General features: G+C 41.9%; 1 protein-coding gene across 1 annotated transcript in view; it reads left to right on the top strand.

The window, feature by feature from the left end:
- The window catches only part of LOC102945341 (amine oxidase [flavin-containing] B), a 78648-nt gene extending 62473 nt beyond the window's left edge, over positions 1-16175 (top strand). Inside the window, exons 11-15 of the mRNA XM_037902771.2 lie at positions 2878-2935; positions 4273-4370; positions 5573-5684; positions 7447-7509; positions 8418-16175. Of these exons, the coding sequence (XP_037758699.1) occupies positions 2878-2935; positions 4273-4370; positions 5573-5684; positions 7447-7509; positions 8418-8573 (487 nt within the window). The 3' untranslated portion in view covers positions 8574-16175. The remainder of the gene's footprint in view (positions 1-2877; positions 2936-4272; positions 4371-5572; positions 5685-7446; positions 7510-8417) is intronic.
- Positions 16176-16962: the final 787 nt, after the last annotated feature.

The raw sequence follows: 16962 nt of genomic DNA, 5'->3' as shown, positions 1-16962 counted from the left end.
ACTAATGACAGTGGGCTAGATTGTGGCCCAGCTTGCAGAGCCACTCAAGAGGGCATCTGGTGCTCCCTTGTGCCAGCTGCCCAGACTGTGAGTATTAAGACTGTGAGGAGGAGAATAGCCGCCATTGGCTGCAACAGTGCCACCCCCATCTCCTGCGCAGTGCAACAGGGGCAATACAATATCTGCTGACTAGCAGAGCTACACAGGGCACTGGGGAAGTACCCTGCCCCAGGTACTTCCTCCACAGAGCAGAGGGAATCCAGGAGGTAGATTTCGATGCTTAGAGTCACCATATGCTTCCTTGGCTGCTTCTGGAGCAACGCAGTGACATGTTCCCTTTGCTCAAGGCTTGTGTGAAGCCGTGATTGAGCCCAGGGCCTGGAGATGAGGATTTTGCCCACAGCGCATGTAGATGTATGGTACACTCTGGACAGAGTGTTAGCAATAGACCATTTAAATAAAATACTAAACCATTCCAGGGGAAAAGGCACAGCTGTGTGAGCAGCAGGCACATCTGCAAAGATTCGCCCTCACTGTGGGGACCACTCAGATAAATCTCTTCAATAAAATGTTGTCACCGACCCATTCAACCCTTTTGAAACAGCATATTTGTTATTGAGAATTAAAGCTATATAATGCCCTCCTATGCATTTGTTTGCTTGGCTGTCTGAAAATGCCGTTTTCAGGTTAATATTTACTTTTGCTTTTGCAAAGTCATTTTGTCTTTGCAATTTAGTTGGCAAATAGCAGTGGAGTTTACAGCTTCTCGGAGCCTAGTTGCTCTCTTCTGACAAGGACCTCCATCTGCCCGCAGGAAAGTTGGTTACCTCTGCTATGCAGTTCACCTTCCTAGGACCCTGCAATGGGATCTCTGGAGGTTCTGTGATCCACATCGGGGAAGAGGGCAGACCAGGGCTGGGTTTGGAGGGAGGCTAATTATTCCTGCCACAGCTCTGTGAGGAGGAGTCAGGACAGTTAATACAGCCTGAGGTTGTATTAACTTTTCAGTGGCACTCCTGTGTGTGTTGGAGCCACCCAGGATGACTCCAGGAACATCTGTAGGATGGGCTGTCAATGGCCATATGGCTCCAATGGACTGTGGTGTTAGAGAGCTGGGTGGGTGGCGGCGAGGGAGAAGCAGAGTGTCCTAGGCGTGGTCCAGTGGCCTGTGGCTTTGGGGGATTCCTGAGAACCCCGGGCTTTCAGGGCTGATCCCCTGCTGTTTTTGCAAGGTTGGAAACCCAGCCTCCAGTGGAAGAATGCAGAGTCCCCTGGCACTTTTCTGTTAATTGCCTTGCTAGAGCACCCAAGCTGGGCCTTTGTCTGAGATGGATAGAAGGGACTTCCTTTAGGGCGGATAAAGAAAGAGCTAGCGAAGAGGTCTTCTAATCATTATCACTGGCTCCCTTTCCTTGTTGACTGCAGTGTGACTCCCTCATTGAGGTATTGCAGCTCTCTGAGCTCCCCCTAGTGTTACTTAGGGCTGCTCGGCATGTCTGTGGAATTGAATTGACAAGGGTTTGGAAGAGCTTGTGTTTTGGCTCATAGTAGGTGACAGCACACTGTTAAACTGTATCAGCACAGTCAGTGTGTGACACACGCGCACACACACACACACAGAGTAATGGGCACAGATCCAGCAAGTCTCCAGAAGCCCCATGCACTTACCTGAACCCATTGGCTCTGAAAATCCTGTGAGAACAGTGAATCTCGCAGTCTGTCACATTAAGCATTTCTGCTTCCAGAACACGTGATTCCTCAAATGGCAGAAAGGAGAGGAAATATAACAAAGGACCAAATCTTTCCTCCCTGTCAGAAGCCCTGGTAGCTGGGCTTGGCATGGCAGGGTCCTGCGAAGGTGGAGCGGGAAAGAAGTCCTCCTCTGGGCGCAGACCAATGGCCCAGTCACTCCATGGCTGCTACTGTAACTCTGGATGTGTAGTAGCCTCCACTCTTACTGTTTCCACATTATGCAGCGTGGAATAGGCTTTGGAGCTGCATAGTGGGGCATCCTCTATCTCCACTTTTCCCCAGCCCATTGCTGCACCACCCCTGAAACCTGCTGCACAGGGAAGTAGCTGAAACGCCACAAAGCTGGGCTCCCTAATACATGGGTGATGTGGTCCACTTGTGTAGATTCCTTATGTAGTCTGCCCTCCTGTATTTGTGCTGTGTCTGGGGGCCTACATTTCTTCTATGAATGGGACAGGATTTGCATCAAAAATGGATTGAGCATGGGTCTGTTTTTCTTTTTTGGTTCTTAACTGGTGCACTTGTCTCATTTTGATTTTTCCTTTTGGGAAATGGTGGGCTATGTCTAGTACCAGACAACAAGGGCCAGAAAATGACTGGGAAGTGGGAACAGACTCCATTGCTATTGCTTTGTTACAGAAGGAAGTACAGCCCCATACAAATAAAGAAGTGAAAAAGGAAGAGGGATTTTTAAATTTCAAACTGGTTCCCTGAGATCACAAGCCAGCAGTGTCTTGTTTCCCTTATCAAAATTCAGCACAGGCTGTCAGCCAGGAGACAAAAGTACAAACCCTCACTTCTCTCTTTCTCTGGCAGACTAAATGACTTTTGGATAATATATAAATTTGAGATGATTGAGATCAGGGTCTTAGGGAGTGATTTGCAAAACTGCTTGTTAAGTTGACTCATATAAAACAGAGCATGTCAGTACATCGATCAACTTTATTGACTTATTTCTGAAGTACAATTCCCAGCCTCCAAACTCTCAGTAATCAGAATAAAACCAAAAGAGCTGAAACCTCCAATTTAGACACAGAATAATCTTTGTTCTCTCAAAGTAAGAATGTGTCAGCAGTGGATTATTTTCTTTCTTGTGTTTAAATCTTTGTTGCATTTCTCCCATAGGAAGAGGAGGATCTGCGAGCTCTATGCAAAGGTTTTGGGATCAGAGGAAGCCTTACATGTAAGAACATAACACATCCTGTCGATCTCATTATTGTAGTTGGAAGGCACAGGGTGAAGTTGGAAAGTAGCAATAAAATCAGTATTCTTGGTACTGTATCCCACGTTTAATCAGGATTAGTGTTCTTCACCATGCTTATTAGTTTGTACAGAAGAGATGGAAAATACTGACAAACTTTACATCCCATTTGAGAGTGATTAACATGTGTTCATGTGAAGCAGTTAAAAATACAGGAGCTCATTTTAAAATGAGCCACTAACGCCTCAGTGCTGAGTGTTACCTTCATTATTATTATATGCTAAATCTCAGCCGTTTTCAGCTGCTGCACCACGGCTTGCCTCCTCATCCAGCCCGTGCCCTGCATAGTGTTCCTTTTTGTCTCATGATTGCTCCCTCCCATAGCAACATCTGCTTTTGTTTCTTTCTGTTTTTCCCTTCCTAGTAAGGGAAACTAACTGTTAGGGTTTGTATGCTCTCCCAGTTTCTGAAAACTCATTTGCTTTATATTATAAACATCCTTTATTTTATTGAAGGCAATTTTAGGTGGTTGAAATGTTTAGATATGAATCACAATAGCATGCCGTTTTACACATAACTCCCATATACTGTATTGCTACAAAAGTGGCACACTTTGCATACTCACTGTATAAGCACATAAGAATGGCCATACTGGGTCAGATCAAACCTCCATCTAGCCCAGTATCCTGTCTTCTGACAGTGGCCAGTGCCAGGTGCCCCAGAGGGAATGAAGAGAACAGAGCAATTATTGAGTAATGTATATAAGTAAGGATAGCTTACGGGGATCATAGAATCATAGAATATCAGGGTTGGAAGGGACCTCAGGAGGTCATCTAGTCCAACCGCCTGCTCAAAGCAGGACCTATCCCCAATCAAATCATCCCAGCCAGGGCTTTCCTAGATCCTTTCCAGTCCTAACAAATCTGTGATTTTGGGGCCTTAGGCAGCCTGAGAGTAAGCAGGTGCAATTATACTGAATACAATGGGAATTACACCTGCTTACACCCAGGCTGAATTTGACTCCATGTTGCCTCTGCTGCCTGAAGCACAAGTCTACATAAACAAGAGAATTAGGAGGATCCAGTTCTACAATGTCCAATTTAACCAGTAAAAAAGGCCAGCAGTGTCTGAAGTTAAGGCGTATGTCTCATCCACATTGCATTAAGAGACTTGTTAAATGGGCTCATCTCTAGTCAGGCATTGTAAGGTGATACAACAAATCATAAGCTATTCTTCACTGCTGCCTTCTCAGTTCTTGTAACAGCTTTGTCCTTAGGGGTTTTTCCCCCTTCTGAGGTTTCATTAACTCTGTTTTACAGCCAGTGCATTATGAAGAGAAGAACTGGTGTGAGGAGCAGTATTCTGGCGGGTGCTACACCGCTTACTTCCCACCAGGGATAATGACGCAGTTCGGAAGGTACAGTGTCTCACTAAGGGACTCAAGAACAGAAAGATAAAAATGAACAGATAAATATCCTCTGTAAGGGCCTTAAGTCCTCTGTGAACAAATTTTCTTTATACCTGGAGTATTGTTTAGGGAATACTTCAAACAGCCTTGTAAAATTTTACTTCCCCACTTGCCTGGATTAGGTTTTTTTGATGGACGAGTCTCATTATTAGTATTTTCATGTTCATCATTGACTACAGGGAAGAGTAGGTGAGTAGACTGTTGGATTGTTGGAGGTGGGGGGTTGGTTTTTGTGTGTGTGTGCACGTGCCCAAATTGGTAAATTTTCATGATAGTTTTGCTTTTCAGATTTGGGATTGGCTTTACCATTTCCTTTGTGTTTTTTAATATATTTTATTGGTATTTTAAAAATAAAGTGAAAAGGCCTGATCCTGTAAATATTTATGAACATGAGTGACTTCAGTGGACTGTTCCTATTAGCAGACAGAGTCTATTGCAGTAACTACTGTGCCACCATGTATTGTCCTCCCCGATTCAGGTTTTTGAATGAAAACAGGAGTGACCCCAAAAAGCAGCAGTGGCCAACCTGTCCATTGCCATTCAGTTGTGCAGTTATGTTCAGTTAAGTGCTCTGGATCCTTTTTGAAATGTAAATTTCTGCAATTCTAAAGTAACTAAGAGCACTAAAGAAATCCTGATTTATGACCATATAGTGCCTTCAATTTTTAAAGTAGACTGAACTTAAAGTACCTTAAAGTAGATGATTGCAGATCACAGCAAAACTATGTGATCCAGGAAAAACAAACCACTGTCTCTTTCTTCTTAAGTGTTATGGGGGCTACAGTATGCTATTCAGAGTGCTAGCGACTCCATCTTTCATCTCTAGAGTCTTGGCCATGATAACAAGTGACAACAAGCCTTGTCTCAGTCTAGTTCTCTTTTGAACTTCCATGAGCCCCAGAATCACACTCAGAAATAGCGTTAGGAGGATTGCAGTAATACTTTCTGAGCCTTTAGAAAATATAAGGAGCACCAGGAAGTGTCTAATGTAAGAAATGAAATGAAAGGCTGACTATCCTAATAGCCTGCTGCATTGCTAACTCTTAAGTGTTGATTGATATTTAAAGCACCCCTCTCCTGTTTTTTACCCAAGGAATTTTATCATGCTTCCCTGATCTGGCTGATACAACCTATTTTTGTCCATTTTAAAGGATCATTCGCCAGCCAGTTGGTAGGATCTACTTTGCTGGCACAGAGACGGCTACAGAATGGAGCGGGTACATGGAGGGGGCTGTGCAGGCTGGAGAGAGAGCAGCTAGAGAGGTACAGCTCCATACTTATGGCATGCTGCATGGGGAGAACTTTTAAGTGTGTTTTGCAAAATCAAGGCTGAGATTTTCAAAGCCATGTAAGGGATTGAGATGCCCAGTGGGAATTTAATTTTAAGGAAAATTCAGCATTGCCAGTCTAAAGCATTTAAAAATCATGAGATTGGATTAAAAATGAGATTTGAAAAAAAATTAAAATTGGGTTCTTTTTGTTTGCAATTCCATTTTTGAGCCTCTCAGGGGGCACCCAGGTCATACTTTCCTCTGCAACCATGAGGGCTAGACATTTAATTTTTTAAAGCTGAGATTCTTACCTAATCATGTGTCTCTAGGAACTGGAGCTGTAAGCTAGACATCAAATACTGTCAGACTTGCAATAAAAGGACAGGAATTGGCAACGATGGTGTCCAAATCCCATAGGCAGCTTTGAAAAGCTCAGCCCCAAAGTTTATTTTCAAGAACGATAGTTGTGCTGCAGGCCTGTAGAAGAAGTTTGGCCCCATGCTTGGTTGATCCTGAATGATGATGATTTATAGGAACATACACACTTCATTGTATGTAAAAATGCCATCTTCCCAGCTATTTTTGTAAATGTTGTGGTTTATGGGCAGATCCATTTCAACAAAAGGAATCTCCTATTTGTTTCATAAGAGTTTAAGGGGTCAGCTTTGGGATCTCATATGAGGGAGGTAATCAATAAAGTATTGTCATGTGTCAAGTGATGAAAGCATTAAAGCAGAACCTCTAAAGGCCCCTGCTCAGGATAAAGCTGAAGAGCTTAGATGTTGGGCAACAGGAAAGAACTGTATCCTGGGAGTGATGTATACTTAAGAACTAATCCCCATAACACTGTTAATTGTGTGAACTGATAGACCTGCCAATCATCTTATGTGTGTCTGAAATGGGACCTCATCTCAGGAGACGTCGGATGTTGTTAACTCTGCAAAGGACTGGGATAGAATATCAAGAAATTAAGATATCCACATTATATTTTGGAAATGTGCGCATTAAAAAAATAATGTTCACCTTCCTGTCATACTCTCCTCCTTGTTTCATCTAATCCTAGCACTTTTTCATGCCCACCAATAGATACCAACTATTTTTTTTTTTTTTGGAATATATTTTGCTTTTCTGGCACTGAACCCTAGGCTCTCCCTCCCTCACATGACCTCAATCCTATTCCTGTGTTGGGTCAACTTTTTTCAAAATTAGCTTCCGATACATTTTGCATGTACCTGTTTTACATCTACATGTCTCGCGTGCACTACTTCGATGTCAGTTTGATAGGATATGGGCCACAGATTTGTGGTTAATATGAGGCCCTAGTTCAACAAGATTTTTAAGCATGTGCTTAATTTTCAGCCTGACTGACTTCAGCGGGACTACTCACATACTAAATTAGAGATGTGCTGCTGAAGTACCTTGCTAAATTAGGGTCTTAATGAGTTAAGGAGGCTTCTTCTACTCCTTCATCCTGAACCATTATCTTTCTTTCGTAGAAAAACCACCACCACTCACACTGGAGCGATTACACAGCTAGGAAAGAGGTGCTTCTCTGGGAGTATGTCAGTAAATAACAGCCCCTCCCAGCAATCTGATGTGCAAATATCAGATTTTCTGTTAAATCTGAATACATACAATCTTATTTGCTAAACCCTTATCTTGATTATAGCAGCATCAGCTTAGAGCAAAAACTGAAAGCCAAATGTTTTGCCCTTTAAAAGAATGAATGGAACTGATCAGTTCTTTATTTTCAGATACTGTGTTCTATGGGGAAAATCTCAGAAGGTGAAATTTGGAAGTCAGAACCAGAATCAGTTGTAAGTTTTCCTTCAGTTCCTGTGAACTTTCCTTTGATATTAATGATGAGATAAAATATGTTTCAGAGTAGCAGCTGTGTTACTCTGTATTCGCAAAAAGAAAAGGAGTACTAGTGGCATCTTAGAGACTAACCAATACCTTCATAAACTACAGCTACAATTACTATTCTGCTGGCAGCCAAAACTGTCCCTGGATAACTGGGAACATGACAGGTACCCAGCAAGGGGTGGGGGTGTCTAAATACTCTGTAAACGTGGCACAGGAAAGAGTATTCAACTTTTAATAAGGCAAAAAATCCATACAGGTATCTTTTACAATGCTTACCTTAAATTGACGAGAATGCTTTGGGCCTCGTATTTCTTCACAACCTATTGTTGTCATTTTGGAAGCTTTTCAAGCTCAGACATATTCATTGCTCACAGCCACCTTTAATACCGCTGGTTGAATTTTTTTTTAAATTTGGATAAAACATTTTGCTAAGAAAAGCAAGGAACAATTTGAGTAAATTTTGGCAAAAAATGTTTCCTGCCTTTTAAACAGCTCTTCTTTTTATTGAAGTGAGTACAAGGGAATGCAAATGGCCAGTCTTGAGCTCTTTCTTTAAAATATGTTAATTTCAGATTTTAGGGGCCCTCAACAAACATGTTGTGTTTAATTCCTTTTCTCAAGTAGATGCTATCTACCCTGTTCTGGTTGTTTCCTGATTCATCAGCAGGGCATGGGATAAGCATTAATAGCAACAGAGTGCCAGATCTTGCCTGAATATAATATACTTCTGTTTAAAAGAGAAAGTACACCTAAACAGATTCAACCTATCTCTGTTTCTGCTGTGATATACTTGATATTTATACTCTCCCTTTCATAGCAGAGGTGATCCTGCACTAATACTGAATGTTCTCCCATGCAGGATGTCCCAGCCCGGCCAATCACTACTACTTTTTGGGAGAGAAACTTGCCATCTGTACCAGGACTGCTGAGGCTGGTTGGATTTTCCACTTTCTTCACTTCAGTGGCTGCTGTTGGGCTATTTGCCTACAAAAAGGGGCTGCTAGTTCGAAACTGAGAAAGGTGCCAGCACAAAGCTGCATACTTGCTGTGTTCTTTGTCCAAAGTTTTTTTTGACGTGCACTTATCTGTCTTCAAAAGCAGATCAGGACTGGTAAGGGGAGTGGGGGGAAGTAGAGATGCAACTTTAGAGTGAGGATGAGTGAAGGAGTTCAGATAAAGTAAGGACCCCTTGAACAGTGACCTATTTTTAGCACCATCATTTGAGGTTCTGAGACAGTGGTGGGCAACCTGTGACATGCGGCCCATCAGGGTAATCCGCTGGTGGGCCGCCAGACAGTTTGTTTACATTTGCACGGCTGCCCACAGCTCCCAGTGGCTGCAGTTCACCATTCCCGGCCAATGGGAGCTGTGGGAAGCAGTGGCCAGTACGTCCCTGCAGCCCACGCCACTTCCTGCAGCTCCCATTGGCTGGGAACGGCGAACCGCGGCCACTGGAGCTGTGAGTGGCTGTGCAAATGTAAACTAACTGTCTGGCGGCCCACCAGCGGATTACCCTGATGGGCCACGTGTGGCCCACAGTCTGCAGGTTGTCCACCACTATTCTGAGATGTTCCACTATGTGGAACTTTGAGTTTCTATTGAGGTCTGCAAATGAAAATGCCAGGATACCGTGAGAAGGCTGTTGTTATATTTTCAGCCTTTTGTACACTTGTATCTGACCCAACCTGAACTCTGAACATTTAAAGGCCACGCCCATCCCTAGTTATAGGGGGAGTATTGCCACACTCATGTTCCGGAGATCTAAAAGACTTCAGTTGTAGCTTAAAATAACTTTTGAATAAATGCAAATTGCAGGTGAGGGTCTTTTAATGTATTTTTTCCCAAAACGCCTTGAGCCCAAACAGCACTTACAAAAAAAGTAAAGCTAAATTTTGAAATTGTTGTTCCAAACTATGCAAGTGCTCATGAGCTTGTCAAGAGTATAATTCCTCACTTTACGTTTTCAATCGCATGTTATGGACTATGGACCCCGTGGCGCAAAAGAGGCTATAAAGCTGGCTTAAGTGGCCTCCTGAGGGTTCCCCCAGTCTAGCGGCTCTACAGCACTCCTATCCTATCTGGGTTCCCTGGGGCTGCTAGAGGTAGTGCCAGGGGTCAAATTAACCCCCCTGTTCACCCCACGGAGCCATGAAGTAACTTTTACAGTACTTACTTTTCTGCACCCTTGTCTAAGCTTTTTGGGGTAGGGACTCTCTCTCACCTTGTCTTTGTAGAGTACAGTGGGCCCTAGATCTCAGTTGGAGCCTACAGGCACTGCCGTAATAAGTAATAACTTTGTCCAGTGTTGAACGCAGCTTATCTAGGCCAGAGAATCTGAGCTAATGTCTACACATTTTTCCAACAATTAGTCCTTGAAATATAAATGAAATCTCTAAACAACATTTCCATTTGTATTTCTTGGAATTTATGTTGTGTTGAGGGGTGCACCTGGAATTGCGAGGGTGATTTCTCTTATGTTCTTCTGCTCTACAAAAATAAAAAAAATTCCCTGCTCAGCTTTGCTTCTTGATTCATATCACTCTAAATTGGACTCTTTTATATACACAGTTAATAGAGTTTTCTCCATGACACCTATAGTCATCCAAGATGTGACCTGCCTCCCAGTCCTTTGTATTTCACTTAGGAGGAAAGGTTATTGCGGTTCTGCTCTTTCTAATATAATTTTCAGAAGAAAGGAATCATACTACTTTACCTTAGTATCCTCAGACTTCATTATTTTTTGTAAAAAAGCAAGACAAGGCAAGAGAAGAGCTTGAAAATCCTTCCAAAACACTATAAAGCTCTGTGTTAGTGAAAAGTACCCAATCTTTGTATGTACCAAAGGCCCAGGACAATGGAATTCAGTGTGAGTGACAGCAGCATGGTTTCCAGGGCTGTAGCATCATCATCTTCTCCCTCAGTTCATTTCTGGACTGTAATTGCTTCCAAGGAGAAGTAGTTTCTACTTCCTGAGAGTGAGAGCAGCCAAACTGTGCTTGTTAGTCACCATTCTTTGACGAGATTTTGTCTTAAGCTTTCGGGTCTGTGATTCCCTGAGTTTCAGCCTGCTAGCAAAATGGAGTGCAATTTTTTTTCCAGCACATCTCTAGTCAGATCTAGTTTTCACCTTCTGTGTACTTTTGAAAACTATATTATTAAGAAATGTACATTCCTGTAGTGGGAGTTTTGGAAATCCTATGAGCAAATTCTCTGCTGGTGTAAACGGACACAGCACTGCTGACATAAGTGAAACTGAGCTACCAACATTACAATATTTTCAATTGTCCTTTTCTGTTCAACCTTCAGTCAAAGGCTTTCTGGCATTACATTAATTAATATGAAGCTATTATTCCATGCTACATGGAATGCCATTCTAACTACGCTCCATAAAATCTTCTCTTGATGACATTTCACACTGCTTGGCTCACAGTTTTATGTGGAGAAGGTGTGAATGATTAAGCACAAGATCATTGCTTGCCCTACATGCTTGCACAAGGGAATGAGGGGGCATAAAATGTCTTGCACAGCTACCTGCATCGCAGCTCTCAGTGCAGAAAGGAGAGCAGCCTCTGAGGAGTCACTCCTCCTCCTCCCGCTCAGGTGTGCAGCATGGGGTTGCGAAAGGTGGTGCCTTGACTGAGCCCCACAGCAAACCAGTCAGCATAGCTGAGGCAACATGAAGAGAGGGAAGAAATCTGTGTGTGGTAAAGGACTGGGGCACTTCCCACTGGAGTAAGGGAGAGCAGGGGCCTGAATTGTGACTTTCAACGTCTGCTCCTGGGGCAGTGCAGCTACGCACTGCCCCTTGCGCAGGGTAGACTGCTAAGCAACTACCTAGTCCGGTGGTATCAGCTCCAAATCCATATGTCTGGTGGGAGACTTCATGATCTAGATAGTCAAGATTTTGTAGGATCTTTAAAACAACCCCCCTGAAATCAAGATTAGGAGGACAGTGCATCAGCAGGGTGTTAACTGTAAAAGGATCAATTGCTAAACTATGCAAAATGCAATAAGCACTTCCACATCAGTAGTTAGAAATGCAGTACAAGTCCGACTGACGTTCCCAAGCTCTTAGTAACTATTCAGGGGGTTGAATCATGAAGAGATCAAATGGAGCCCTGGAAAGCTTAAGCATGTACCGGTGCTTCTGTCCTCCCTGCATTGCGGCCTTTGAAACAATGTACACAAGAATAAAAAAATTAGCTGTCCGCTATATGCGGAGTGTCACAGTTTGGGTCCGCTGCATCTCTGTTTCCTCTTATTGGTTCAGTAAGTCAACCCACTCCTAGGCAATGGCTAGGGGGAAGGAAGCTATGTCTCTCTCCCTCCTGACTGGGGTATTTTCAGGTTGAACTGTTCCCTGCCTTCACTGATATTCCCAGCAAAAGGCAGTCTGCCCAAATAGGCCTGCTTGCTTTCTCTTCAGAGACTAATAATAGAGTGATGGCCAACAGCTATAAGTAACTACACAGAACGTCCTATGCAAGCCTCTTTTACTCTTAAGGTAAAAGCACTTCAGAAAAAACACATTAAAACAATACAAATCTCCATGCATGCTATATGATCTTACCAGAGATCCCCTCCTCCAGTTGTCTCCAGCATGTTTTCTGGCAAGTGAGTCCTTCAAACCCCTCAAAGGAGTCTCTTCTGTGGGCACAAATTCACAACAGCCTCAGCTCAGAACTAGCACACTCATGAAAAGTTTAGTCCCTCCTTTATGCAGGTTGGAGGTCTTTGAACTGGAGTTTTCAGAAGCCGGTAATCAGTATACAATTGGTTTCTCTCCCCAGGGCATAGTTTCAAAAGGATGGATTTGAGGTGGGTCATTTGCATTCCCCTCGCCCCCCAAGTATTTCCTAGGAAATCCACTTCACACGTATTGTCCCCAAAATCCTTTGAAGTTCCTCCTGATATCTCCAAGAGATTACATTAATCCCGTTTTCCTGCTAAAGGAGTTCCATACAACTCACAATAGTACACAAACATTTTCATTTTTAATAGAATGAACTCCAGAAGTGTTGAATTTAATTCAGTAGGGTTTAGCTTAATTCAGTTAAGTTTGTCCAGGACATCGCCATAAGTGTCACACAGAGTACATTGCACCAAATTCTTCTCTCCTTCTACACTGGGGCAACCTCAATAGAAAGTTGTAGGTGTAATTGAGAGCACAATTTAGTCCAGCGCACATAGAATTCGAAGAGATCTAAACTGGTCAGCCAACTGGAACTATTTTGAGCCTATTTGCACTTTTTGCTCCAGTTGATGATGTTTTAAACTAACTGCAATTGCACTGCAGTAAAACATGGAGTGAGGCAAGAAAACAATGATCCCAATCAGCAGCTGGGGCATACATAAGGCAGAGAAATTGTATAGTCCGCTTCATGTAGATCTTCAAGGCCAGAGTCTGATGCTCCGGGCTCACGCTTAGTAGTACTTTATTCTGCTCATGGTCCCATTGAATTGCTCATGGAGTTGTTGTCATTGTGAATAAGGGTATCAGAATCTGGCTCTTAGATTTCATTCTGTGTCTTTGAATTGGATGCACCAGATAGTAAGCCTCTTGTGATAAAATCCAAGCTGCTGCTACAAGTGTGTGTTCTCACATCAGCCTTTAAACTAAATAGAAGAATTCTTCAGATGTCAAGATCTTGAAGTCAGAGGAACGGGGTACAGTGTAGTAGATGTGACCTTTCTCACCTTGTCACACAGAGAAGCAATTGGACAGGGTACTTCAAAGACCTATTCTTGTTGATGGATTTGTAATCTATCCCGTGACTCCCCTTCTTTGACCACTTCATGTCTCTGGGAATTGATGGGGGTGTCATCTACCAAAATGAAATGATGTTGATTGGCCTGTGGCTTGATAGCTTTTTCTGGCTCCTCCTGCTTTAGTTTCTAATCTGCTTTACCTGGGCACCCTGGCCTGGTTTTTCATTCTTGACAGTCAGACTCCCTGGAAAGCCCAGCAGAGAGCAAGATTGTTTTTTCTTCTTGGCTTTTAACAGCTATCTAGTCACAAGTCCGTCCTGGCACCCAGTGACCTTTCAATACCTCTTACGCATTTACTCATATCACAGTCTCTCTGTTTCTCCCCACCCTAAAGTTGGCAGTCCTCTCAGGCTCACAGGCAGCTCACTGGAAGATTTTTTTCCCTAAAAAGGACAGGACTGTAAGAGGAGCTGAGCAATGTGAGCCTTGCAGGCACAGCAAGCAGAAGAGAAAATTACATCAATGAGAGCAGTTTCCTGTAAATAGCTTCTCTTCAGTGTTATACAATGTGAATGAGGCTAAACCCAGTTGTACTTTGTTTACTAAACTTTTTAGTAACTGATGGCTTAGATTTGTTTTTCCAAAGGGAGTAGTGAGATGCTCAGCTCTTGTGAAAATCAGACTTCTTATGTAGGAGCCTAAATACAGACAGACAAGCTTTACTTTAGGCACCCAGTTTTAAAAATCTTGGCCTGATACTTATGAGTTTGACAGTGAAAACATATTTAACACACAGTGTACTGCTACATTTGTGGAATAATAACAACAGTGCCCCATTCTTTCCATCAGTAGATCTCAAAGTGCTTTACAAAGGTCAGTAGTCAGTAGGGCTGAATGATTTTGTTGACAAAGGTGTTTGGGGTATGAGTGTTGGTGCTGTCCTAGAAACATTTGGAAGGCCTGGATAGGGGAACTACTAGTGAGGCTCATAAAGGCAAATAGCTTTTCTTCATGTCCAAAAGTTAGCCAGCTTTTTCTCATGTGCCAGCTAGAAATTTTCCAGTCAAACCAGCATGTGTTGTGTGTCTCATAGAACCATAGCAGTCAAGTGAGGGAGAACTGATTTGGATAAAATTAGAACTGGTCTGAACCATCACCAACACTTCAACCCAGTTCTGACTTTTCATGAGCGTGATTAACTTTTTATAAAGAATTCTTTTTCACTACTCTTAAACTCTGGGTTTCATTGGTGAGTAGAAAGTGAAATACTAGAAGAAAGGCAACTCTCCTGATCCTTCTGGCCCAATCAGAAATGGGAAGCACTTGATATCTCATGATAAAACTGGATCCCATGAGATTTCCTGCCCCATTTTGCAGACTTATGGTGTTTAAAAAGAAATGTTTGTATAAACACTTGAAGTTTTTGAGTGTTTTTTTTTTTTTCATACTCAAACCTCTCAGGCTTTTGAAATATACTAATTGCTGCTCCAAATTATTCTTGTTGCAAATAAGTTGTGAATCCTAAGAACACAATGTGATTAAAGATAAGTGCAGTCAGTTGTTCTTTTGTTTATTAAATATTTTATGAAAAAACTTAGAAGTGACATTGTGTATGTATGTACATCATGATGTCGTCAATAAATTGATCAGATGTGGTTACAGAATCCATCCCCCTTTGCACACATGGAAGGAACTTAGCACTAATTTACCTCTTTACACTCATTCTAACTGACTGTTAAAGGAAAGAAGTTTGAAAATCAGATTTGAAATGTGATTATCAGTATAGTATTCTTAACTGATTGATTGAAGTCTAATGGGAAATATGTCCCCATGAGAAATCCTTCACTGTACTGATCTAGTCAAATGTATTGTGTAAACTGTGATGGTCATAATTTGTATTCTCACATATATTTTTGATGATCTGAGGGTCTGTTTTTAAAGGCAGTGTACTTGTTTGTATACTGTATCTATAACTATGTATTAATGTGATTGGTGTCAAAACATGATATGTAAATTTGTTCATGGCAACAATAGTATTTGGTAGTGATAAAATTAAAAGCCAATCATACATGTTATTCAACAGTACAGTAAAGTGAACAGTGAGAGAAAGCACAAGATGTCAGTTCTTTAACTGATTCATTACTTCTCAACACAGACCCCGATTCAAGAAAGCACCCTATTCAGGATAGCACTTAAGGTTAAGCAAGTGTTTTCCTGATTTGCAGCCTAAAAGCTGGAGGACAAGCTAATGACTTTTATAACACTAATCATGGTATTTCCTAAATGGGACAGTGATGTTAATTAAGGCAGAAATTATAAAGGTCCAAAATTCTTACCATTTTGTTTTCTCAGATGAAAGCAAATATTTACATCTGATTTATGCTCAAAAGGGAATTGGAAAGAAATCACAGCAGAAGTGCCAGTACCTCTAGGCAACAACCAACAGTGCAGTTAAAATGTAGATTACAATGCCCACAAAATAGACTGGGCCTGTGGTTAAACAGAATAGCATTCCCTCTAGCATCTCCACCTCGAGACCATCTTGATTCTGCAACCCTCTCTCCAATGAAGCTAAAAGTGAAATAGCCAAAGTAATTTTGTTTTGAGAGTATCCTCACAGTCAAATAGTTTGTCTCCCATGATCACATGCAGGACAGCATTAGTCGTGTCTGTCTCTGGTTTGAAAATAAAAATGACTTCCTTTTATAGGAATATGGATTCGGTGCACGTGATTCATTTGTGCCTTAACTAATGGTAGCATTTTCTAAAGTGACTCTGTGTTGGCTGGCTCACTTGGTTCCCTTCTTAAGTTCCCTTTTCAATAGGCTCTTCAGATATTTTTATCTATCAGCTGTGAACCTTTTTTTTTAAACATAATCTAGAATCAATAAAGATTGTTCATGTCAAACTTGTGTGTGTGCGTTTCTTTTGTGAATCCAGAAACCTGCTTTTGATCTCTGTGTGATCTTGATTATTATTTTGTGGTAACACAATATTTCATACTAATTTCATCTGTGAGAACTTTGACATTTGAGAACTTTGTAACGCTTGGCAAAAAAAGCAAACATCTGTCTGGGATGTATTAGCAGGAGTGCTGTAAGCAAGACACGAGAAGTAATTCTTCCGCTCTACTCAACACTGATTAGGCCTCCACTGGAGTATTGTGTCCAATTCTGGGTGCCACATTTCAGGAGCAACAAAAATGATTAAAGGTCTCGAAAACATGACCTATGAGGGAAGATTGAAAAAAATTGTGTTTGTTTAATTTGGAGAAGAGAAGACTGAGGGGACATGATAACCGTTTTCAAGTACATAAAGGGTTCTTACAGGGAGGAGGGAGAAAAATTGTTCTTAACCTCTGAGGATAGGACAAGAAGCAATGGGCTTAAATTGCAGCAAGGGCGGTTTAGGATGGACATTAGGAAAAACTTCCCAACTGTCAGGGTGGTTAAGCTCTGGAATAAATTGCCTAGGGAGGTTGTAGAATCTCCGTCACTGGGGATTTTTAAGAGCAGGTTGGACAAACACCTGTCAAGGATGGTCTAGATCAGTCTCTCTTACCATGTGCAAAACAGAGTCCTGATATCAGTAGGACCCTCTAAACACAGCCATAATAAAAATAAATAAATATTAATAATAATACTAAAATAATGAATACAAATATTTGAAATATTCCTAGGAATTTTGACCATTTC

Source organism: Chelonia mydas, chromosome 1 (assembly GCF_015237465.2).
Source record: "Chelonia mydas isolate rCheMyd1 chromosome 1, rCheMyd1.pri.v2, whole genome shotgun sequence".
NCBI lineage: Eukaryota > Metazoa > Chordata > Testudines > Cheloniidae > Chelonia > Chelonia mydas.
Note: the sequence above shows the minus strand (reverse complement) of the source record. Positions and strands in the feature narration are given on the sequence as shown.